This window comes from Anomaloglossus baeobatrachus, chromosome 5, assembly GCF_048569485.1.
Source record: "Anomaloglossus baeobatrachus isolate aAnoBae1 chromosome 5, aAnoBae1.hap1, whole genome shotgun sequence".
Taxonomy (NCBI): Eukaryota; Metazoa; Chordata; class Amphibia; order Anura; family Aromobatidae; genus Anomaloglossus; species Anomaloglossus baeobatrachus.
In genome coordinates this window covers 234908871-234935443 of record NC_134357.1, presented here as the reverse complement: position 1 = coordinate 234935443, position 26573 = coordinate 234908871, and the positions used below count along the sequence as shown (strand labels likewise).

Below are 26573 nucleotides of genomic sequence, written 5' to 3'. Positions count from 1 at the left end.
TCAGTTCGTCGAACGTTCGACGAACCGAACTCAAACCGCATAGGAAACAATGGCAGGCATTCACAAACACATAAAAACACCTAGAAAACACCCTCAAAGGTGTCCAAAAGGTGACAAACAACTCACAACACAACACAAACACATGGGAAAGTGACAAGGACATATACTCATGCGAAAACAAAAGAGCTGGACAAGGAAAAAGAGGAGGAGACACAGATATAGGCATGGCACGCCCTTCTAAAATCATGTAAAACACCGCAAGGTGACTCCAAGTGGAGTCTCCCTTTTTTCCAAAAATTGGGCCACACAGACACCCACCCCTTCAGTGGCAGCACTTGTGCCCCAGTTGTACACTTCACAGCTAGATTTGCATCAAGCACATTCAAAAATACGGCATCCTTAACCGTCCCCAGGATGACACCGGGGTAGGTAGCTAAGTCTTTCCTGATCCCAGCTCTGTTCATCTTGGCTCCTTTTAAAAAACACAGCAAGCAAGGGTTACTCCAAGCGGAGTCTCCCTTTTTTTCCAAAAATTGGGCCCCACACACACCCACCCCTTCAGTGGCAGCAGTTGGGCCCCAGTTGTACACTTCACAGCTAGATTTGCATCAAGCATATTCAAAAATACGCCATCCTTAACCGTCCCCAGGATGACACCGGGGTAGGTAGCAAAGTCTTTGCTGAACCATGACTTGTTCATCTTGGCTCCTTTTAAAAAAACACAGCAATCAAGGGTTACTCCAAGCGGAGTCTCCCTTTTTTCCAAAAATTGGGCCACACAGACACCCCATCAGTGGCAGCAGTTGTGCCCCAGTTGTACACTTCACAGCTAGATTTGCATCAAGTACATTCAAAAATACGCCATCCTTAGCTACCTACCCTGGTGTCATCCTGGGGACGGTTAAGTCTTTCCTGATCCCAGCTCTGTTCATCTTGGCTCCTTTTAAAAAACACAGCAAGCAAGGATTACTCCAAGCGGAGTCTCCCTTTTTTCCAAAAATTAGGCCCACACACACCCACCCCTTCAGTGGCAGCACTTGTGCCCCAGTTGTATACTTCACAGCTAGATTTGCATCATTCACATTCAAAAATACGCCATAATTAACCGTCCCCAGCATGACACCGGGGTAGGTAGATAAAGTCTTTGCTGAACCATGAGTTGTTCATCTTGGATCATTTTTAAAAACAATGTAAGCAAGGGTTACTCCAAGCGGAGTCTCCCTTTTTTCCAAAAATTGGGCCACACAGACACCCCATCAGTGGCAGCACTTGTGCCCTAGTTGCAAACAGGATGTTTTGATTTGCATCAAGCACATTCCAAATCCACAAGCATTTACTCTCCCCAGGATGACACAGGGGTAGTAAATTCCTTGTGGATCCATGACTTGTTCATTTTGATGAACGTTAGTCTGTCCACATTGTCACTGGACAGACGCGTGCGCTTATCTGTCAGCACACACCCAGCAGCACTGAAGACACGTTCAGAGACAACGCTGGCAGCTGGACACGACAAAATCTCCAAGGCGTAACTGGTGAGCTCTGGCCATTTTTCAAGATTTGAAGCCCAAAATGAGCAAGGCTCCATTTGCAAAGTCATGGCATCAATGTTCATTTGGAGATACTCCTGTATCATCCTCTCCAGCCATTGACTATGTGTCAGACTTGTTGTCTCTGGTGGCCTTGCAAAGGACGGTCTAAAAAAATTATGAAAAGATTCCATAAAATTGCTGTTACCAGCACCAGATACGGTGCTACTGGTACTGTTGAAGATGACGAGACCGTCTCATGTTTGTCACGTTACAACTGGGAGATTCACTTCCTGCACCTGCACGGTTGTTTGGTGGAAAAGCCGAGCTAAGATCGAGTAACAGCTTCTGCTGATACTCCTGCATACGTGCGTCCCTTTCTATGGCTGGAATTATGTCACAAAATTTGGACTTGTACCGGGGATCTAATAGTGTGGCAAGCCAGTAGTCATCATCACTTCTAATTTTGACAATACGAGGGTCATGTTGGAGGTAGTGCAGCAAGAAGGCGCTCATGTGTCTTGCGCAGCCATGCGGACCAAGTCCACGCTGTGTTTGTGGCATAGAGGTGCTAACCGTTCTTTCTTCCTCTTACATCTCCCCCCAACCTCTTTCAACTGAAATTTGACCAAGGTCTCCCTCATCCGCTGAGTCTTCCATGTCCATGGACAGTTCGTCATCCATTTCTTCATGTTCTCCTGCACCTTCCTCAACATTTCGCCTGCTACCATGCGCACTTGTTGATCCCTGTCCCCCATGGTCCCATGCCTGCCGTGTTGGTGATGAACGTCTGGACCTTGGTGATGTTGTTGTGTCTTGCGCATATGAATCCTCCTGTAGTTCCTCCCCTTCCTGTTGTCTCACCCCCTGACTCCGAATATTGTTTAGCGTGTGCTCCAGCATGTAAATGACTGGAATTGTCATGCTGATAATGGCATTGTCAGCGCTAAACATATTCGTCGCCATGTCGAAACTGTGCAGAAGGGTGCATAGGTCCTTGATCTGAGACCACTCCATCAGGGTGATCTGCCCCACCTCTGCATCTCGTTGGCCCAGGCTATACGTCATGATGTATTGCACCAGGGCTCGGCGGTGCTGCCACATGTGGAGAGTCGAATTCCAGCGTGTCGGCACATCGCATTTCAGGCGATGAACCGGCAGGCCGAAAGACTTCTGGAGCGATGCAAGTCGCTCAGCTGCGGCGGTTGAACGGCGGAAGTGAGCAGACAGTTTTCGTGCCCTGGTCAGAAGGCCATCTAGGCCGGGATAGTGTGTTAAAAATTGCTGGACAACAAGGTTCAACACGTGAGCCATACAAGGCACGTGTGTCACCTTGCCCAGGCGAAGGGCCGCACCCAGGTTTGCAGCATTGTCGCACACGGCCTTACCAGGCTGCAGGCTGCAGGTTGAGTGGAGACAACCATTTATTAAACTCAGTCTCCAGAGCTGCCCACAACTCAGCCGCTGTGTGACTCCTATTTCCAAGACATGTCAAGCTAAAGACCGCCTGATGCCGTTGCGCTCTGCTGCCAGCATAGTAATGAGGGGTGCATGATTCGTTCTGCGCAGTGCGAACGCTGGTGGCCTGACCAGGCAGGCTTGGGGCGGAGGTGGAGGACCCAGATGAGGTGGAGGAGGCAGAAGCAGTGGCGGAACTTGGACAGACAGAGGATTGACACACAAGTCGTGGGGACGGCAAGACTTGTGCAGCAGACCCTTCACCATCTATCACCATAGTTACCCAGTGCCCAGTCAGCGACATGTAACGTCCCTGTCCATGCTTACTGGTCCAAGTATCGGTGGTGAAATGCACCCGTTGACACACAGAGTTTCTCAAGGAAGCGGTGATGTTGTGTGCGACATGCTGGTGTAGCGCGGGCACACCTTTCTTAGAGAAGTAGTGGCGACTGGGCATCTGGTACTGGGGCACAGCGACAGACATAAGGTCTCTAAAATCCTGTGTGTCCACCAGGCGGAAAGGCAGCATTTCGGTAGCCAAGAGCTTACAGAGGGATAAAGTCAACCTCTTAGCTTTGTCATGGGTCGCAAGAAATGGCCTTTTATTTGTCCACATCTGAGGGACAGAGATCTGGCTGCTGTGTGTAGACGGTGTTGAGTGGGGTGTCCCTGGAAAAATGCAGCTTTGTGAGGAAACTGCAGGCGTAGACATGTCGCCTTCATCCAACGTTGGTGCTATCGATGTCTGAGAGAGCTGTACACACGTACTTGTTTCCCCTTCCAAACCAACTGACGACCTACCAAGCAAACTGCCTGTTGCGGTTACAGTGGTGGAAGTTGTGCGTGGAAAACCAGGTGTGACAGCTGTCCCCACAGTCCTAGAAGATGAAGAGCGCGCGGATGCACTAGAAGGGGCAGGCAGTGGATGGTTCGCTCCGCTAGGCCGCATTGCAGCACGGTGAGCTTCCCACCGGGACATATGATATTTATTCATGTGACGATTCATGGAAGAAGTTGTCAAACTGCTGAGGTTTTGACCTCTACTAACAGAATCATGACACATTTTACAGATCACATAATTTGGGCGATCTTTTGCTATGTCAAAAAAGGACCAGGCTAGGCATGGCTTAGAGGGCATGCGACCTGCTGATCCACCCCGACTAGTGCTCAGAGGCACAGTGGTGGCTGAGGATGCAGTTGTAGACGTGCTACCAGTACTCCTACTCTGTCCAGGAAGGCGCAAGGTAACTTCGTCGTCAGTTGCATCCTCCTCCACCGCCTCTGTTGACCTCCTCGAGTGCCTGACTGTGGGTTGACAGTAGGTGGGATCTAGAACTTCCTCATCAATTGTTATGTTTGCACTCCCCTCACCCTCAGACCGAGCCTCTACTTGCCCTGACCGAATATTTAAGTTGTCATCCCAATCTGGTATCTGCGTCTTATCGTCATCAGTATGTTCCTCATTGTCTATAACAACAGGTGTTACAGTTGGTGAAAAAGGGTCAACATTATGCTCAGAAACTTGGTCCTCACGGCCTGAATCAGAGTCACAAAGGTTCTGGGCATCACTGCAGACCATTTCCTGGTCTGTACGCACTGTAGCTTGGGAGCAGACCTCTGATTCCCAGGCTTTAGTGTGACTGAACAGCTCTGCAGACTCAGCCATCTCAGTTCCACCATACTGTGCAGGGCGGATGGAGACTTCAGAGCTGGGAGAAAGCAAGTTTGATTGGGATGACAACTCAGAGGACTGGTGTTTTTTGGATGCGGTAGTTGAGGTGGCGGAGAGGGCACTTGTTGGACCACTTGAGATCCATTCAAGCATTTTCCTTTTTTGGCCATCATCTACCTTTGTTCCAGTTGTTCGTGTCCGTAAAAAAGGGAGCACATCGGATTGTCCACGGTAAGTAGTAGACATCTTACTTTTGCTGGAAGATGGTCTATCTTCAGCAGATGTTAATGGAGCTTTGCTACCTTCCCCACTGACAAACCCTTTTTTTTCCTTTTCCCACACGCCTCTTCCCCTTTCCACCAGCATCTGTCATTTTGCCACTCATTTTGATAGCGACAAGATTGAGCACTTAAAATGTGGTAGTAAAAATTGACAGGTGGTGTAGATTTCAGCGGTGGTCTAGATTTATTAACAGCAGAATAAACAACAATAATTATCCCTGACAATGCAACTACGGCCCTTAAACTGGCAGCAGTGTTTGCTAGTATAATGGCTTAGTAACAATGAGTTTGAGTGTGCAATGCAGGCAGACGTGCTGCAAATATCTTTGCACTTGTGGGACAATACAGAAGTCCAACAGCCGCGTTTAGGATGCCACGAAGTTCACTCAGTGTTTGCTAGTATAATGGCTTAGTAACAATGAGTTTGAGTGTGCAAAGGGCAGGAGGGTACAGTGGCAGGGTTGTGGGTCTCTGGGTAGAGGAAAGGAAGCCTGCCTTTCTATCCCTCCTAATGGGAAAATGCAGCGAGGAAATCCCTGACCTTAGCTACACAGACGCTGTCATCTTGTGTAGCTGTTAAACTCTGTTTTCACGGACCTGTCACCTATGGCTCTGACCCTGCCTGTATTAGCCCTTAAAAGGACTGATAGAAAGTGCTATCCCTATGCTGTCCAGCGCTGTGTATAGAGCGTACACAGCAGTATCGGAGATAGGCGCTGCGCCAGCGGTGACTGACACCAAGGACGCAGAAGAGATAATGGCGTCCGGACGGGCAGATACTCGTTTTTATAATGCAGGGACATGTGACATGGACATCCTATCACACATGCCGTTGCTTCTCTGGCTAAAAGTCCACTTAGCTGTGTGTGTGTCTGGGATTGGCTGACATGCTGGCCCGCCCCACTACACGCGCGCGCTTAGGGAAGGAAGACAAGGAAAAAAAAAAAATGGTGATCGCCATTATCCATATAGCAGTGATCTGAATGCGCTGTTCCCGCACACTATACACTGAAATTTCATAATAGTGTGAGTCACAGAGTGACTTACACTATTACAGCGGAAAGCCAGCTAGTAATTAGCTGGTCTTTTTGCTGCTAGAACCGTTCTCTAACGTATCTAGAACTATCGAGCTTTAGCAAAAAGCTCGAGTTCTAGTTCTATCTAGAACAGCCCCCAAAATCACTCGAGCCGCGAACTGGAGAACCGCGAACCGCGCTCAACTCTAAACAACAGTGGAGATATAGCACTGGAGAGTGTGTAAGGACTGTCTGATATTGTTTTTATTTCAGCAAGCATATTTTCTTTTACAGATGATGAAAGGGGGAAACCCTTTTAAGGGTGAAGGAGGCTAGATATATATAAGTAAATTATCCTGCCTCATTGCAATATGAAATTGGGCTCAGAATCTGTTGTTGACTAGAACCAGACTGAAAACTTACAGATGTTTGTGAAGGAGCAATACAGTACTGAGAAGGGGAAAGGATAGGGCGACTCTTGGTGAGCATAGCTCAGATACAGAGGGGCAATACTTCCTCATCACATGAATGTCCTGAAGAAGAATAATCTCTGAAATGCGTACACAAATAAAGATCACCATTCCTAACCATTCGGATTTTCTTCCATGGCAGCTCGGCGTTTAACCCTTTCCTTGATCTGCACCTATCATCTTCCAGCAGGTAGCTGCACCAGCCATTGATACACATTTTAACAGTGGTTGTGGCTTTCACAATACTAGAGGTGAGCCTTCCTGATCCCTTCAAATCCACTACTCTACTCTGATTGCGCTTTTTGTCTGTTTGTTTTTAATATGCAACAACTAGAAGAGTTGTTTTGGTTTTTTTTTTAATTATACTGCCAGTGTTGGATCAAGTGGATAGAGAGGAAGGGTAGGGAGAGTTTACAATGGATGAACTGGAGTAAGCCATAGGAGGCATTGCCAATGACAAGGCATCAGGAATGAATGGAGTTTTAGTGAAGGGTTATAATGTATTAGGGCATGATCATGACATTTTTACACTTCATAAAGTGTCACGAGCGACACGTTACTACAGATTGCTTGTTGTCTATAGTTGGTCACTCACTTTTTTTTTTTTTTTTTTATATTATAGAGTGAACATTTCAATGACTTTGATATTATTGTTAAGGAAGAGGTAAAAGAGGAGAAGGATGTGATACTTGTGACCATTGAAGAGGAGGAGGTTCCAGTAAATATCAGCCGAGGTAATAAGCCACTGAGTAGAAGAATTCTGCACATTCTGTATATTTAGTCCCTACAAAAATGTCTAATTCTTCATGGTATCCTGTTAGTACAGTGTGAATCTATTGTGTGGAAAGTAGTAGAAGCTAAAAGGCAAAGAACTAAATATATTTTGTGTGTTAGCTTCGTATCTGGAATGTCCTAAAATGCAGAATTGATGCATCTATTAACATTGCCACATTTAGCACATAGAGGTAAGTGGAACGTGAAAAGCATATACATCCTCTTAATTTGATCTATATCTCATCTACCATAGTCACTAGGCGGCCCCACAGGAACAGGAAACAGGCCACCAGCCGCTCCATTTGTTTCGTAGAGCGTCCGACAGCAAAGATTCCTCGTCTCAGGAAGATGCAGCTGAAAGTCAAGGAGTTGATTTCTGCTGTCCGAAGTCATCCTGTGCTCTGGGACCCTTCAGACCGTGGATACAGTGACCGACAGAAGAAAGCGGATGCATGGTTATCTGTATGCTGCTGTTTGTACCCAGACTGGGATGACCTTGATAACCGAGACAAAGGAATTCTTGGTAAATACAGTAATGTGCTATTTTATCACAAAACATCAGTAACCAATCATAGTGTTTTATTTTTAAAGCACCATCAATTTCAGGGTGCCATACATGTGGAAAGCGTTTACTTATAAAATACATATATAAATTACAATGAACAAACAGTGATAGAATGGTACAGAAGAGGAGAGAACTCAGCCCTGATGGAGTTATAATCGGTAATGGGGAGGAGACATTGGGTCGTAAGTTGGAGTAATTCCAGTGGCATCATGGTTATTGTAGGCTTTCCTAAAAAGGTGAGTGTACAGGTTGTGTCTGAAGATTCCAAATGTAGGAGACAAACAGATGTGCTGAGATACTGAAATCCAGCGTACAGGGAGGGGATGTTCAGGAAAAATCTTGGAGGTGATTGGGTCAGGAACATAGGAAAGAGAATGAGCTCTTGTGAGGGCAGAAGATAACGTGTGAAGGTGTCAGGATATTAGTTTGGAGCTATATGTGCCACAACTTCCAGCAGAAATGCAGGGCCTCAGAACTCTGAGCCTTATCCTGTAACGATGCCTCTGACAATCCACAGGTTGGTAGGCAAATGTAGATAGGAATACAGTAGTAGAAGGTAAGTAGGTGGTCACAGGGGCTGATTACGTACTGCAGCTATGGGTAGTGACTAAGCTCCCTGGTCTGGTTTGACTTTCATGTGGTTCCTGGAATGCGCAGAGACCCAGATCATATGGCATGAAGTGGTAGCCGGGAAGAATGTAATCCCACAAGAAATACAGACACCGTACGTTTCATGAACAAAGAGAGAGAACTTTTACTCCACATAAACTACAGTGTTGATACTGCAGAGTATAAGCCTGTCCTTATAAGTTTCCACAACCTATATTCCAGTTCTTTCCTTTGCAGGATTAACTCTCCCTCATCCAAGCTCTGGGAGTATGTTAGCATCTTGGCATCTATAACTATCTTGGCTTTGAGCAGTTTGTGGGCTTTCTGGATCTTGCTATATTCGGGGCCTACCTTGATTTAGAATAAATGGCAGCCTTAATTTTTCATTTCCACAGAGTTTTCTTCTCCTTACCTGGCACAGTCACTAGAGGATAGAAGTGACTGAAAGTTGGCCCACTGACTCCAACGTTCATACACCTCTCCCACCAAACTCAGTCCTCATCTCCTGAGTCCTCAGTCACAGCCATTTTCTAATTTTTCTGTCAGAAAAAAGACCTGGAAATTTCCAAATTTCCCCACTGCTGCCCCATTTCCTTTTACCATTTATGGCAAATGTAGTTTTGAGAATGGCCAGCAGAGGTCAGTGCAGATTGGAAATGCTACAACTCTCAGAGCAAGGCTTCAGAAGGCACAGATAATGTCCAGCATTATAGAAAAACACATGACCCATTAGGGGACATTCTAGTAATGTGTTCTTTGAGTCACTACATATGAACAGCCTTGAAGTCATTTTTAATAGTTTAAACGGGAATTGTTAGGGAATTGGAAGCCACTGAAAGGGATGGCAGAGGTGGAGGAGTAGTGAGGAGAGGGGTGGATAAGTCCGGCAGCAGAGCTAAAGAGGTATTCCCATCTACAAGATTTTATCCCCGGTGGTGGTGGTGGTGGTGGTTCCAAGTACAAACATAGTAAAGTTCTCAAGATTACCTAGATCGCTTACCTCGTGTGCAAGGCATTGCTACTTAGGTATCCATGGTTACGACTTATGTACTGACAGGATTTGCTCACACTGGCGAAAAAAATGGATACCACATGGACCATCGTAATGGCATCCGTTTTTTTATGGACACATTACCATTTTGTAATATAGAATTTTGTAAATGGTCCTGCAAATAATTGTTGAATAATAGCTGCGGAGAGAAAAACCACATTGCATGCCTATGGCATAAGGAAGCTATTCGAGAAAAAAAAAAAAAATCACACACTCTCATTAAATACGGATTACCAAACGGATATCACTGCCCACTTTTCTGGATTAGAATTGGACCGATTTTTTTTTTTTTTTATATATATATATATGCCAGTGTGAGCAAATATTTATTTGCTATTGGTCGTAACCAAGGATACCTAAGCTACTGTAATGTCCTGCACATGAGGTAAGTGAAAAAGCTTATCAGGAGAACTGTATTACCTTTATAATAATAATTATTACAAATACATATTGGGATAGGCCCTTGTAGATAGGAATACCCCTTTAAGTATAGAATGGTAATGCGAACGTGTGTAAGCTGGGAGGCCACAGAGAAAGACATTGCAGTAGTCAGGGTGGGAAATAAGGGCATGTGCTAGCATTTATGTAGATTCTAAGTTGACGAAGGGACAAATTCTAGAAATATTTTTGAGTGGAAGGAGGTGGAAAGGGCTTGAATGTGTGTTTTGAAGGACAGAGCAGAGACAAAGGTTACATTGAGACTACAAAGTGTGATGTCATTTACTATAATAGATCAGGTAGGGAAGTTAAGTGAGATGGAGAAAAGATGATGAGTTTAGGTTTTGTCTACGTTCAATTTTAGAAAGTTTGATAAGAAGGCCGATATGGCTGATAGACATTCTGGGCTTCAGGACATCAGAGAGGTGTCATTTTGGCCAGAGAAGTAGATGTGTATTATCAGCATATATTTTGTACTAGTGAAAGCCATGGCACTTTACGAGTTGTCCTTGACCAAATGTATAGATGGAGAAGAGTAAAGGTTGCAGAACAGAGTTTTGAGGGACACCCAACAGATAAGGTGGGATGAGAAGGTAGTATGGGAATGGGAAATGTTAATTGTGCTGTTATTGAAGTATGAGGAGATCCAAGCAAGGATCCCAAGGGAAAAGAGGATCTGTAGTAGGAGAAAGTGGTCAGTTGTGCCAAAGGCACAAGTCTAGAAGTAGGAGTATAGAGCATAGTCTGTTATCTTTGGAAGTTTGGTCATTAGTAACTTTTGTCGAGGCAGTTTCAGTAGAGTGGTGGGAAGAGAAGCCAGTTTGTAGATTTTTGATGAGTGTTTTAGATGAAAAGAAATTGAATATGGACATGCTGTTCAAGGAGTTTTGAAGCAAAAGGTAGGTAGTGTTTATCATTAAAAATAAAAATGACGTAGCGCTCCGTGTTATTTTTGCTTCTCAGCGCAGATAAAGCAGCCAGCTATGGGCTGCCACCCCATCTGCCTGGCTTTACCTTGGCTGGCAATCAAAATACAGGAAGCACATTATCTTTTTTTTTTTTTTTTTTTTAATTATTTAAAAAATAATTAAAAAAAAAATGCATGAGCTCCCGCTGTATTTTGATTGCCAGCCAGGTAAAACCAGGCAGCTGTGGGCTGGGATTCTCCGCAGCCGTCCCTGGAAATGGCGCATTGTTTCTTAGCGCCATTCCAGGGGTTTTACCCGGCTCGTCCAGTGGCTCTGATGGCGGTTGCACGCTGGGTAATAAAGGGGTTAATACTAGCTTTATATTCTCAAATGGTACTAAGCCCGAAATTCATGGTGTCACGACAAATCCGACATGGCCACCATGAATTTCCAGTAAACAGTAAAAAAAAACACTAGAAATTTTTTTTTTTATAAGAAATAGAACAAAAACATTTAAAGACTCCATCTTTATTAAAAAAAACCTCCTTAGTCCAACATAGTCCACAGGGAGAGCCATGTCAACTCTGCTTCATCTCTAAAGACAAGCGGCTCTACAGAGAGAAAAGCAGGGAGAGCTATGTCAGCTCTGTTACATCGCTCTGTACAGAGCGAGAAGCAGGCTGACAGTGAGGGTATGATTCCACCTTCCTGATTCCAGGACCTTCGATGACGTCATAGCCATTTGACCAGTCTGTAAGCCAATGCCTGTACAACATTCACACCAGACTAGTCACATGGTTATGACATCATTGAAGGTCCTTTAAGTCAGTGCTGGTTACAGCAAAGATCGGACACTGAAGCAGAAGTGGCCGGGAGACAGAGTCTGCAGGGCGTGTCGCGGGACCTGCAAGTATAATGATAATGTTTATTATTAACTATATACTTTATTTTACAGCCCCCCCCCCCCCCCGCCCACCCCATCCCATAACTAAAGTCCAAGATCGGGGATTGGACCCAAGTTCGTGTTATCCCGATCTCGATTTTAAAAAAAGATCAGTCGAGGCTCCCGATCCCGACCATCGCCCATCACTAATGGTGTTCTAAAAAATATGTGTCGTGGAGTGCAGATATTGTGGACAGTTGTAGTGGAGAGTCAATGTCTGGTGTGAGAGGTTTTTGTGGGGTGTTCTAACTGCTGAACTTGAGACAGGTAAAGAGGTCAGTGATGAGATTGTTAGATGACAGGGAGAGGTAGGTTTGTGAGGTTAGATAGGGAACAGTGGCAGGTGAAGATGATGTCTAGTGTATGTCCGTTTGTATGGGTGGATGTGGAGAGCTATTGTATAAGACCAAATGATAAAGAAAGTGACGAGTTTGGAGGCTGCTGATTGGTGAGTGTCAATGGAGATGTTGAAATCACCCAAAAAATGTAATCCAGGTGGTGAAGTGGTCGATAAAGACTGTGACAGGGCCTAGAGTCAGTTTATGATGGCCACTTGCAGGTTATAGAGATATTGAATATGGACAAATTGAACTTCATAGGACGGTCAGATAAGGCAGGGTAGTGGTTGGATTAGGTTGAAGGTCCAGTTGTTAGAACAGAAAAGGCCAGGTCGGCCACCGGTTTGTTTGTTTTTTTTTTTTTTTTTTTGCCAGGCGTGGGTGAAGTGAAGGCCACTATAACACAATGCTGCAGGGAAGGCTGTGTCAGAGAGTCTCAGCCATGTTTCTGTGAGGACCAGGAAGGAAAGATTAAGAGAAATAAAAAGGTTGTGATTGACATGAACCCAGTGTTCCATAGTCCTCCCAGAGAGAGGGAGATGAGCATGGAGGTTCAAATGTGGGTTCAAATGAATGGGTGTTTGGTTTCAGAGGTTGCTAGAAATTCAAGTAATTGCAGATTGATAGGAAGGCAAAATATTAGTAGGCATTAGTTGCGAAGTATCAAGAATGGGAGATATCCTTGATAGTCTCCCGCAATCTTCTTATTTGTTCTGCATAGTAGGAGCCCGTAATAGTGGCTCCCTTCTCCAAATAGTCCACCATAATAATTCCTTCAGCGTCCCAAAAAACGGTCGCCATAACCTTCCCTGGTGAGCTTGACACTTTGATTTTCTTCGGTGTCAGTTCGTCGGCTCGTTTCCATGTCATCGATTTGTTGTTTAGTTTCGGGATCAAAATGGTGGATCCAGGTCTCGTCCATGGTCAAAAAAACGTGACAAAAAATTATCCTTGTCTGCTTGAAACTTTTGGTGATTTGCTATTAAAATGTCAACTCGTTTCTACTTTTGCTCGTCGGTTAACATTTTTGGCACCCAACGCGTGGAGACCTTTCTCATATGCAATTCTTTTGCAAGGATTCTTTGAATACTGCCATATGAGATCCCTGTGACCTCAGCTACATGCCTGACAGTCACTCTTCGATCTGCCAATACAACTTCAACTTTTTTCACGTTTTCTTCATTGAGGGATGTGGATGGGCGTCCTTCACGATGTTCATCTTCCGTCGATGTTCTTCCCAGCTTAAATTCCTTGGCCCAGCGTGCAACTGTGGAATATGGAGGAGAAGAGTCCCCCAATGTTTCCACCAAGTCGCTGTGTATGTCCTTGGTAGTCATTTTTTTTCAAGCAGAGGTATTTGATGACAGCTCTGAGCTTGTTTTTTTCCATTTTGATGTTCACTCCTCGGCAGTTCATAGTCAAATGAATGTAGCTCCCGGGAATCGTGGCCTATTTAAGTGATTTTCTTTTTTTCCTGGACTAGTGGGTACCTAAGAGAGAAGAAAACATTTTATTTCAATTTCTGTGTGCAATAGAAATAACCGATTATCATTACTTTTGGATCGCCCCTCGTATCACCTGCAATGACGAGAAGAAAAGAGTGGGAGGGAGGGTGTGTGGAAGAAGGGGAGTGCAGAATTTTAGTTTGTTTTCAAAAGTAGTGATATGAGGATTAGGGGTATGTTTGCAAAAGATGTAGGAAGGTTGGAGAGCTAAAGATTTCTTAGGAGGTTGTTGAAGTTTGGCGATTGTGAAGGAGAGTGAGAATTACGGGAGCAATAATTCTGAGGGCATATAAGTAATTCTGGAAAAATAATAAAAAAAGGGAAGTGCAGTTTATTGCCCTTTCCTTCTTTTCACTCTTTGCATTTCTGATATATTTCTATTGTGCATTTAACAACCTTCACTTTGAGCTGCACGCATTGACTACAGTCCCACAGATCTATGGCTCCAAATGTATACACCTTTAATTGATCGTGAAAGATACCAAGTAGGAGCTACATGAAAACTGGTATTGTTCGTAACAGTTACTTTTGTAGGCCTGCAATTCTTTAGCATGCACCTTTTAATTAAAACATTATTTAACATGTGTATAGCCATAAACCTGTACTTAAATCCTTTTTTGTTGCTGAAAGCTACTGAGGAGGATGTAATTGTTTAATTAAAAATGTTGGTTTGACTTTTGTTTTGTTATTCCTAGTTGTGTGTGTTGTTATTCGTAGATAATGAAGTCCGGAAAAGGTGGCGTAGTGCTCGAGATCAATTTCGCAGGGAGATTGTGCAGGGTCAAAATGGTTTAGCTCCCCCCAGCAAGAGACCTTATATCCATCTGGAAGAATTAATGTTTCTTATACCGGTCTTGGATATTCGGCCGTAAGTGTTGTTGCGGTAACACAATTTGTTTTGTTTTTTCTGTTCTCATGATGGTTAAAGCTTATGCATGTTCCTTTTCATTATACAGCGCAAACCTTAATGGAGTAGAAATAGATGTCCAAGTGCCTCAGGAACATCATCTGGGAGAATCTGAGCCGGAATTGCCGACAGCAACAGCAGGAGGAGCATCAGATCCTAGTGATGGAGGCAGATCTTTGTGCTATGAAGAACCACCAGTCACAGGCTCTGCCACATTGGTTACCCAACAAGTTTTGCCACTTCAATACAGGGAGAGGAAAGACAAAAAGTCAAGCTTTAGCTCAACCAGTGCAGACACAATTGATAGCCAAGTTCTGGCTTACTTGCAAAGAAATATTGAGGAAGATTCAGAGGACGCATTTGTCCGCAGTTTGGGAAGTTATATCCGAAAAGTTCCTGAGCGATGGAGGCTTTGGTTGCGTTCTAGCATTCAGACCCTCATAGAAGCCTGCATTCCTCCCAATGATCCTGAGAAGGTGCTTGGTTTAATAGACCAAGTAAAGCTGGCCTGTCCTCTGAATACAGCACCACCTATAGAAATAGAGTTCATATCCCCATTGGCTGCCTATCAATCACCAAGTCAACCCCAATATTGCCTCTCAACTTCCTCTCAAGCCACTTCCAATTCATACTCTCAGTCCCCTCCATGTATTTCACATTCTTTCCCTCGACTCTCTTCATACCATTCACATCCTTCCACAAGTTATACCCAGGACTCTCCCTCCCAACCCAGCTATGCCTTCCACTCTCATCGGGAATCCAGACGTCCTGCCTCTTTTCCCCCTAGTGTCTCCTACAACTCCCCATTATCATCTTTAAATATTCCTACCTCCTCTTCCAGTTCTTCTGACCATGGTCATATGTCCACTTCTCCATCTTGCCTTACTGCGTATGGTTCCATGTCTGCATCTCCATCCACTCACTCCTCCTACACTACATCACAGCTTCAGTCACAGTAGGCATACTAATATTACCTTTTCTGCAAACAGATTTGACCTAAATAAGTCATTTTTATTTCTGTTTGAGACAAAAAAAAAAAGTTTAGATGTACATCATCTAATTCCAAACAAGTTGTCACACTGTGTAAAATGTAAAGAAAACAGAATCCAGTGATTTGGAAATCCTTTATCCTTATTTTATTCACAACAGAATATAGAGCTCGGATCAGAAGGTGAAAGTTAGACATTTTTCTATTTCATTTGAGAAAATTAACTTATTTAGAAATTAGTGGCTGCAACATATCTCATATAACAAAACACTGAAAAGTAAGTCGTATTAATGAAAAACTATTGGAGGGTCAGTTTTCAAGTAAGTCACATGGCTGCTTATAAAGAGCAAGTACAATTGTAAAAAAAAGTTGAAAGTCCCACTATCTACAGTACATAATATCAAAAGATTCAGGGATTCTGGAGAAATTCATATCGTGTAAAAGGGACAAGGCCAATGATCAATATTGAATGTTCGTGATCTATGGGTCCACAAGTTGCAAATCACTGCATGGGCTATATGGCTGCATGTATGGAATACCTACAGAAATCATTGTTGGTGAGCACCGTGCAATCCATAAATGCAAGATAAAGCTCTGTCATGCATAGAAGAAGCCATATATCAACACAATCCAAAAACACTGCCATCTCTGGGCCAGCGCTCATTTTAATGAACGGAGGCAAAATTGAGAACAATTCTGTGGTCAGATGAATCAAAATGTGAAATTATGATTATAGAAACCAAAGACGTATCCTGAATACTCAAGAAGAGAGTATCCTCCCAGCTTAAAATCTCGGTTCAAAAAGCTACATCACTGATTGTATGGGGCTGCATTAGTGCCTATGGCATGGGCAGCTTACACATCTTGAAAGTCACTAAAGAACCTGAGGTTCTGTGTTCAGACTTTTCCAAAAAGAAAAAAAACCTTGTTCGGGTGCTTTATGTATGAACTTTACTCACGCAAATATCCCTATGCTCGGGTAAGATCGGTGCTCTGCCCAGTGCAAGCCACTTGCAGTGTTTGGCTCGCGCTGGGGGTAGCAACAGTGTGATCGCATGTAGTATGCGCCGAAAAAAAAATAATTGAAAAACCCGCCCCCGCAAGAGCTCTGTTTTATTGCTGGCTGCATGTGGGCAGAGACCTGAACTGCCCAATAAGTGACTTCCATTGTGATTCCGTTCAAGTCTGGGTCCCAAACGTAACTTTAATTTAAGTTTGGCTAACCCCGCCGGACCGATCGTCTACGGGTCCGTTCATCTCTAGTCACTATCCTGAGCATTATTTAGAGATTTAAAACAGCAATGGTACTTCAAAGTTTGTGAACCCTTCAGAATTTTCCATATTTCTGAATAAATTTGACCTAAAACTCCATGATTTTTACACATATTAAACATAGATGAAATCAAATAACCAATCCAAAAATATCAGACTGTCATTTTTTAATGAGGAAAATGATCCAATATTACATGTCTGTCAAAAGTAGCTGAACCTTTAAGAGTAGGTGATCATTTGAAGTTTAAATGTACTGTTTTCAATCAATTTGACAATCAGGTGTGAGTTGGTTACATGTTTTTAAAGAACAGGGCTCTATCAAATACTAATCTTCCGAACACATTTATGGAAGTGCATCATGGCACAAATGAGATTTCTGAAGACTTCAAAAGAAGCTTTTGCTCATCAGGTTGGAAAAAGGCTTCAAAACCATATCAATAGTTTGTACATAATTTGTCTGTGGATTGGAGGAGACAAACATTTAGAAAAAGTTTTGCTGTAAAATAGGGGTCATACCATATATTGAAATCAATGGTTCACATACTTTTCCCACTCCCACACGTAATATTGATCCTTTTCCTTGCTAAAGAAAAAAAATGACGAAGTCCAATATTTTTTTACTACTTTTGATTTTGGTTCTGTTTATTTGCTTTAGGTCTTTGTGTGAAAATCTGATGTTGTTTTAGGTCAAATTTATTCAGAAATATGGAAAGTTCTGAAAGGCTGACAGACTTTTAAGCACTACTGCGTGTTCCCATCCAGACCACGTCAGACTCCGGATAGGCCTTGCGTATTTCAACAATGCTAAATCGCATCACAATAGCATGGCTTCTCAGAAGAAGAGTTTGGATTTTCTAACAAACATTTGGCGTGTTATGAACCGAAAAATCGAGCAAAGAAGGACGCAGGACAGCTGAAATCCTACATCAGACAAAAATGGGACAACAATCCTTTCCCAAAACTCCAGCAATTACTCTCTGCTCTTCCCAGTCGACTACAGACTATTATGAAAGAAAGCAGGGATCCTGCACAACTGTAGATATGACCCGAGCCCAACTTGTTTTGAGGTGTGTTGCAGTCATCAATTTCTAAATGAATTCTTTCAAATGAAATGTCTACTTTTCACCTTCCGATCTATGTCCTGTTGTGAATAAAATATGGCTATAAGACGCTTCCAATTTATTGCATTCTTGTGTTCCTTACAGAGTATCCCAACTATTTGGAATTGGGTTTGTTTTCTGTCATGTTTTTTGAAAACATGGCCAAAAGTTTTTAAGACAAACAAATTTTGGTTTTCACACATTGTGCTCCTTCAGTGTTTTAGTGAGATGTTTATATGGTTACAGGAGTACAAATATAGGCATTTGATATTTTTTAGACTTTTAGTGACAAGATGATAACAAGACTCAATATTCACAGTTTTGACCTTTTTTATTTTACAAGATTTCTGCAATTTGCCCTGGCCGCTGGATGTTTGCTTCTGGGCCAGATCCTGACTGATGAAAACTGATTCTTGATTTAATCAGTAATTGGAGTTTATCACAATTTCTGTGTTTTTGTTTGCCCACCCGCTCTTTGAGTATTCATCACTGGTTCTCAGCAGGTGGAGTTTCCTAACCTTGGACGAAAATCTAAATGTTTTGTTTACTGTGACAGTTTATTATCACTTTTGCTCTGACATGGTGCTTCATCATGCTGGAAAAGTATTGTTCATCACCATATTGCTTCTTTATGGTTGAGAGATGTTTCTCTTGGAGAATATTTAGATGACATTCTCTACTGACAGCAGCGTTCTTAGACAAAATTGCGAGTGAGCCCCCTCCCATGGATGAAAAACAGGTTTAAATCAGCAGGGGAAATGCAGGATTAGAATACCGCGCCAAACCACAGGAGTCCAGGTGGAGATAGTAAAACTCTTTTCTTTATTTTCACAGGTCTTTACACAGGTCTACGCGTTTCAAGGACATATCCGTCCTCTTCCTGGATGAAAAACACACACACACACACACTACTCTTGGCATGATACAGGACTCATGGTAGCGCTCACCTTTTCTTCTCCGGACCGTCATTCTCCCATGTCTCACACAGTCTGAGGGGGGGGTTATCAGAGAAAATAAGCGTAAACTGTTCTTCAATTGTCAAATCCCTGTACTTCCTGCAGAAGGTTAGTCTGTACGATTTTTTTTTTCTCTGAGAGAAGTGGCTTCTCTGCTATCCTTGATAATGTCTATCACTTTTACTACCATGAGACCTGTTTCATACCAATAGTAAAGCATCGTGAGACCATTTATGTGTGAGGTTTCTTTTCATCCAAGCGTGAGCTCTTTTGCGTAAACGTAAACAATTTTGCTTAGAGGGAATCTGTCTGTAGGTTTTTTCTATGTAATCTGATGGCTTTTTGCTGTAAGGGTTAACGGAGATTTCAACCATGTGTCTCTTGTCACAAAGTGTGTGTTTGTTTACCTACAGTATTAGTTTAAGCTTCAGTAGCTTTATCATTAGTGGGACTGAGGAGCAGGTGAGCTCAAGTTTGACTTTGCCCCTTTCTGTGATTACAAGCATCTGTATATAGAAATGTATACATAAAGCCTGGTGTGGGTGGGCGCAGCTTTCTAATTTCTGCTGCTTTGCTAAAAACTAAAATCTTTGATTGTGTTAGCACAGCTGCTCCCAGTAATTTTAGTGATACATCATTAGATTCAGGATCTCTTTGCCTACATTATACTGTTCTCAGATGAGGTAGCAAAAACCTTGTGACAGATTCCCTTTAGGCCTCTTTCACACGTACGTGCCTCCGGTACGTGTTTGGCAGTTTTCTGACGTACCGGAGACACGTACACACGTAATCTAGGTATTCCTATGGTTTTGGACACACGTATTTGCGCACGGAATGTGTGTCCATTCCGTACTTACGTGTGTCCATGTGTTTCTCACGCCGACATGTACGTTTTCTCTCCGACATCACGGGTGTCACACGGAACGCAAACGTGTCACACACAACACACACGGACCACACGGATGTGTTCCGTGTGACACGCACCGGAGAGAAGACATGTGTCTGAGAAAAAAAAAAACTTTACTCCCCTTCACCAGCCCTGCAGTCACTTGCAGCCGACCGCCGCTCATTATATGTTAATTGAATTTTCACTTCACTGCGGCCGGCAGCAGCGGGGAGTCGTCAGGACCGAAGATCAGCGCCACGGACAGCGACGCCAGGTACAGGTGAGTAGAAAGTTCCCGTTCTCCATGTGTGAGAACATACCTAGCCCATAAACACTGCTCACGGAGGGCAAAACGCACCTCTGACACGTCCGTGAAAAACGTGCGTGGTTTTTCACGAACGTGTGAAAGAGGCCTTAAGAACACTGCCATGACTATAGAATAGTGTGTAAACATCTTCCAAGCGCAACGTCTCCCAATAATACAGGAACAATTTGGTGTTGAACAATTTTTCCAGCATAATGGAGACCATGTATCAAGGCATAGTGATAACTAAGTGGCTTAGTGAACACAACATAAACATTTTGGGTCCATGGCCAAGAAACACTCCAGATCGCAAATCATTGAGAACCTGTGGTCAATCAGCAGCAGAAGGACAAACAAAAACACAGAAAATTATGATAAACTCCAAGCACTAGTTAGACAAGAATGTGTTATCATTCAGGATCTGGCCAAGAAGCTGATATCCAGCTGCCTGTGCAAAGTGCAGAAGTTTTTAAAACAAGCAACAGCATTGTTAATATTGAGTCTTTGTATAAACTTGATGCATTTGTCAAGAAAAGTGTAAAAACTTATGAAATGCTGATAATTGTACTTCAGTAACCATATAAACATCTGTTCATAAGATTTAAACTCACTAAACCAGCAAATTTTGTGTTAACCAAAATCTGTCAGTCTCAACTTTTGGCCACGACCATATATTTCTTTTAATGTCACTTTTGAGTTTTGCTGTATGTGCAAAAGCTGTAAGGCTAGTTGTAAGCCATGTGGTTATATTTGATATATTTTTAATCTATTATTTTGTAGTGTTTAAGTACATTTTTATTTAAAAGATATTGAAATAACTTATTAGCGTTCTTTGAATATGTACAATTGCTATCTTAGTAAAAATAAGAAAGCCTTTGCTGCTTGCAATAAAACAGTTAATATTTCCTTACCTGAAATGCTATTTTCCTGTAGACCAAAGGTAGCACACAATGGGTTAAACGTATTGATCAAAGACAACTGATTAATTAGCAATAATTAACTCTATTTATTTCCCACAATAACCACATGCATCAACCACAGGAAAACAAAATTTGGGGCAAGGAAATTTGTATCTCCCTGGACATTTTTGAAAAGCAATCTCAAAGATAGGTAGGGGAGAGTCACCAGCCTTTTCGAGCACTGTTCTGCCAAAAGATGATTTATTTTTTTTTGCTCTTCCAGTATGCTATTTGTGGTGCTTAACAAATGTCAAGGGAGACCAGGTTGTAACAATACAGATTTGTTCCAACAGAATTTACCAGCCTCAGCCCAGGAAGTAAGTGGAGTGTGCTTTAATGTGAAATGGAACTGGAAATACCATGAATAGAGATGAGTGGACCCGTTGAAATTTGGTTCAGGTAGACTTTAGATAAAGATTGGTTCTGGACCCGAACTTGACCTGAACCCTAATGGAAGTCACTGATTGAGCAGTTTGGATTTCCGTGCACATACAGCCAGCCGTAAAGAGATCACGTCTGGGGGAGGGTGGGCAGACTTTTTTTTTCTTTTTTCTGAGGGGTGCACACTACAGTTGATCACGTTGTTACCGCCAGTGCAAGCTGTTAAATACTGCAAGCTGCTCACACTGGACTGAGCAATGCGCGTACCTCAGCGCAGCAATGCTTGAGCAAGTAGTTTGCATGCGTAAAGTACGCGAACGCCAACACTTGTTTTTTTTTTTTTTTTGTAAAGTCAGTGTTCGGTATAAACGCAGAACTTTACTTTTCAGGTTCTCTCATCTCTAACCATGAATATATCGACAAGCAAAAGGATAACTTGAATTTTGACTTTTAGGCTCCATATCTCACCATCCACTACAGCTTAGAATGTGAGACTACCTTAATTTTATAGCCAATCATCTTGGCTAGCTCATACATATCTCATACATAAATTTGACTTGCAATTATTTAGTTTGTGCAGATTCTTGTCATGTCACTGCATTGTTACGCTGTTGCTCCGAGTGGTGAACAGATCTTCTTTTTCTTCATGTATACTACAAATTACAACCATTTCTCACATTCACTAATAGTCCAGTGTTTTAATAAGTTGATATCTAAACGATAAGTCCCTGGTTTTAATAGAGGAGCAGCCATGAAGAAGATCTTTCCAAGAAAAGATAAACTGCATCATACAAATCATCGATAGCAGTCTCTCGGCCAAGAAAATTGCTAAACTGCATTATGCGAGTGCCATGACAGTTGGAAGAATACGAAATGAAGTCCGTCTATCCATTAAAAAGGTGGATGTGCAGGCAAAATATCGGAGTAAACAAGTTGGCTCATGGCAAGGTCTATCGATTCTGGAGCATCAAACACCATAGTGGGAGGTGGCGAGTCACACTTGTGTCCGACTTGCGCAAGGTTCGTATCACCCAGAAAGGCCACACGCTCTCCTGACAGGAGCGTGCAACTGCATAAAGATACATGTAGCTGACCAGCTCCTGACAGAAGAGCTGGCGGCCTGTCCGGGCAGTGCAATGCGATCCTCGAGTGAGCCACATACAAGTGTGACTACAGGTCAACAGTGAGATCACAGACATCCATGAGAGCACCATGCGAAGCACATTACACAAGTCTGGAGTGGTGGCCCGCAAAAAGTTAAAATAGTCTCGACTTCAATATCGTCATAAGAAGTGTTGGCTCGAATTTGCCGAAAAGTGGATAGTAGAAAATTGGAAACCTGTTCTCATTATTAAGGGTGTTTTACCACCAGAAGAGTGTTGATTACTGTGTCAGCTGTATTCACAGGTTTTACCATGCACTTTATTTAAACTGAAAAGACTTTAAGCACATTTGGATCATGGATTTTAACGACATTACCAATACAAATTTTTAATTTATTTCAGTGGAACTGGATTCCTTCTGTCGAATGCTTGACCAGGTTCGATGGTGGTCTCAATGCTAAGCTATATGTGAGTATCCTACGAGATGAGTTACTTCAAAATAAACAAGATCAAAGACCAAAGGGAAAAATACTGTATCATTTTAGTGACAATTTTTTATAATTCCCTTATGTACGGATTCATAACTGGAACAACTCCATCAGCAATTATTCAGAAAATATGTGTACAAAAAAACACATACACATCGGAGTACAAATTTCCATAAAATTCAATTTTTATTAGACATATAAATACACACACAATTGTAGAAAATTACATAATTCATCGATCAAAAGGTATAAGCAGGCAGGACCTCTACCTGAAATCCACCCCCCACAACCGTAATTGTATGTGTCGGGATAGTACAATTCCCCCCCCCCCCTCCCTCTCCCTTTTTTTCCCATCCCTTTTTTTTTTCTTTTTCTTTTTTTCTTTTTTTCATTTTCCTCATCATTATTATTTTTATTTAATCAGAAATGTTTTTCATATAAAAGCAATCAAGCGAAAAATAAAACTACGCGGTCGGGTTCCGTGGATATGGACCTAGACTCTACGCCTTCGCTGTCTGCTTTGGTGTCTCAACAGGAAGACGGAGGAGGGTCACGCGACTCCCCATCAGAATCTGAGCCGGGAGACATGGAACACCATTGTGACCACAGAAAATTAAAAAAGTACCTGGATCTCCTTCCTACCAAGGAAGACTTCAGATCCCTGATCTCGGAAGTAAAAGAAACCTGTAAATCAGAGATTAACTCAATCCGCCAAGATGTTGGGATACTAGCAGATAGAGTGGACTCGGTGGAAAGGGATCACGATAACACTAGACAGTACATCATCAAATTAAAAAAGAACGTGACCTCTTATGCTTGGGCTCTGAGTGAAACTAACAAACATCTGGAGGACCTAGACAACAGAGGGCGCCGTAATAATATCCGAGTGAGAGGCGTCCCTGAGGCTACAGGTAATGAAGACGTCCATGCCATACTTGAAACCATATTCAACACTGTACTGGAGCGCCCTACAACTCAAAGGATAAAATTGGACAGAGCACATAGAGCATTACGCCCCAGGGGGCCTCAAAATTACTCTCGTGACATTATTTGCTGTGTCCATGACTTCCAACTAAAAGAGTCTATCATGGCCAAAGCCCGCACTTCGGAGGGAATTGAATATAAAGGTACTCGGATCCAATTATTCCCTGATCTATCTTGGATCACCTTACAGAAAAGGAGACATCTGCAGCCACTACTTGCATCCCTAAAAGATAAGGGCATCCGATACCGCTGGGGGTTCCCGTTTGCCCTCATAGCCTCAAAAGATGGTCGTACGGCTGTGCTACGCTCTACTCAGGACCTCCCAGCCTTCTGCACTGACCTGGGAATCCCTTCGCCCTCCCTGGTAGACTGGGAATTAGAGATGCCATCCAATCCACCCCGTCCGATCTGGCAACAAGTGGACTCTAAGGGGGGTTCTCCCTCATCACGGCCTAAGGCACGACCGGCTCCGACCTGAGACGACAATTTTATTTTTTCTTTCTTCTAGGAACAGGAGCCTTGAGTTTGAGTCTCTGGTTTCAGGCTGTAGTCCCCCCCTTGGGGGGTGGCTTCATGCCCTCCCTGATTTATTATAAGGACTTTGGTTGGTCTTTTCTTTCATAACTAGTTGTTCACTTTCTTTTTTCTTTTCTGATATTGATATATCTGGTTACGATTCCTCATATCATTTGCATTGGTTTGCTACTAGGGCGGTGAGAACCGAATGCTCCCCTCTCTTAGATGTTTAGAATCTATCTTTAGACACTGACTGTGATAGCAGTGTGTCCATAGCTACAAACTCCCTTTAAGGGTTAGAGTTACCCTGGTTCCTCCTACGGAAGAGTTGGTATAGGAGGTTAGGGTTTAGATATTGGTAAAGTTTTAAATTATGCCAATTTTTTCTTCTTTGACCCTGACCGGGGAGGACGGAAGCGGAGGTGAAGGCTTTTGCCTGCGGCTTCACTCCTCACCGGTAACATTTATGACATGTAAATGTTATGCTTTATATGTTATGTGTTTTGTCATTGTCTTTTACCATTCCTTATGTGTTTACCCTGATTGTGGTGAGGGAATCTTTTGTACCCCATTGAGAGCCATCCATCATGGGCCGTCAGGCAAGTTTGAGATGGGCAATACCCGGTTAGCCTTTGTATGTAATGCTAATTTTGCTTTATACCACTATAACTTAAAATATGGTTAAAATTTTAACACTAAATGTTAAGGGTTTAAACTCAAACATTAAGAGGCGAATGGCATTAGGTGAGATGCGGACCCAGCGAGCTGATGTGGTTTTCTTGCAGGAAATGCACTTGAATCTCAACGGGAACTGCAATTTCGCCAAACACCTTTACCCTACGATTTTTTTAGCCTCTCAGGAAAGGAAAAAAGCCGGTGTGGCGATCTTGATATCAAGGACCTGTCCCATTCAAGTTACTACCTCCCTGGCAGACCCACAGGGTAGATACCTTATCCTACAAGGGACATATAAGGAAGTTCCAATCCTTTTGTGTAACATTTATGCCCCTAACACCTCCCAGATCCTTTTTTTGAACCGGGTATTCCTCAAATTAACACGCCTTCCCCCCTCAGTGTGGATAGTGGGTGGAGATTTTAACACTATTTTCTCTGACTCTTTAGACAGGTTGACTATTAACAATCAATTGTCGAGCCCGTCTCAACGTAAATTGACAGCTGCCTTTCGAAGACTGATCCGCAGGTTTGCCTTATTTGATTTGTGGCGAGTTAAACATCCCTCAGAAAAAACCTTTACCTTCTACTCTCCCCCTCATGGTACACACACCAGGATCGATTTCTTCTTTGGCAACATTCAGGCCCTTAGATGGACGAGCAAAGTAGATATTGGTGCAATAACGTGGTCAGACCACGCGCCAATGACTCTCACCCTAGATCAGACAACCCAATGTACAAGAGTCTGCCACTGGAGGCTCAATGAGTCCCTTCTCAAGAGAACTTCCTACAGAGACAAACTGGAATCAGGATTGATGGAATACTTTGAGAACAATGAGGGGTCAGTGCCTAATTTTTCTACTGTTTGGGAAGCCCATAAGGCCGTCTTTAGAGGGCAATGCATAGCTTTAAGCTCCCGCATCAAAAAAGATAGACTATATCAGAGAGATCAGCTCCTTAAAAGTCTCAGAGACTTAGAAAATAGGATGACCCTTAACCCATCAATACGTACCCTTAGAGGTATAGTAAAGACTCGTGCCCAACTGAAGGACCTAGAGGTCAATATAACAGAAAAAATACTACTCTATAGCAGGCATAAATACTATGACAAAGGAAATAAATCTCACTCTCTTTTAGCCCGCCAACTTAGGGAGGAGAGGGGGAACTCATCCGTTTATGCCTTGAGAGATTCGGGAGGGAATACGTTATATGACCCCACTAAAGTTGCAAAGATTTTTCAGGATTATTTGTCAAGATTGTATTCTTTGCCCAGCACCCTTCCTACAGACCCAGGAAAACAGAGGGAGCTAATCCACTCCTTTCTTGAGCAGTGTAAGCTGCCTACCCTTACTAAGAATACTGTAAACACACTGAATAAAGAAATCACGTGTGAAGAGGTAGGAGAGGTGCTTAAATTACTTCCTGATGGAAAATCACCGGGTCCAGATGGCCTGACATACTTCTACTACAAGGCATTTGCGGCTCGACTTACCCCCTATTTAG

The 26573-nt window shown here is 43.0% G+C and overlaps 1 protein-coding gene across 2 annotated transcripts in view; it reads left to right on the top strand.

The window, feature by feature from the left end:
* LOC142311087 (uncharacterized) overlaps positions 1 to 21689 on the top strand; it is a 79909-nt gene extending 58220 nt beyond the window's left edge. For both annotated transcript variants that reach the window (XM_075349163.1, XM_075349162.1), the window contains exons 5-8: positions 7046 to 7157; positions 7451 to 7720; positions 14272 to 14422; positions 14511 to 21689. In XM_075349163.1, coding sequence (XP_075205278.1) covers positions 7046 to 7157; positions 7451 to 7720; positions 14272 to 14422; positions 14511 to 15420 — 1443 coding nt within the window. In that variant the 3' untranslated portion in view covers positions 15421 to 21689. The remainder of the gene's footprint in view (positions 1 to 7045; positions 7158 to 7450; positions 7721 to 14271; positions 14423 to 14510) is intronic.
* Positions 21690 to 26573: the final 4884 nt, after the last annotated feature.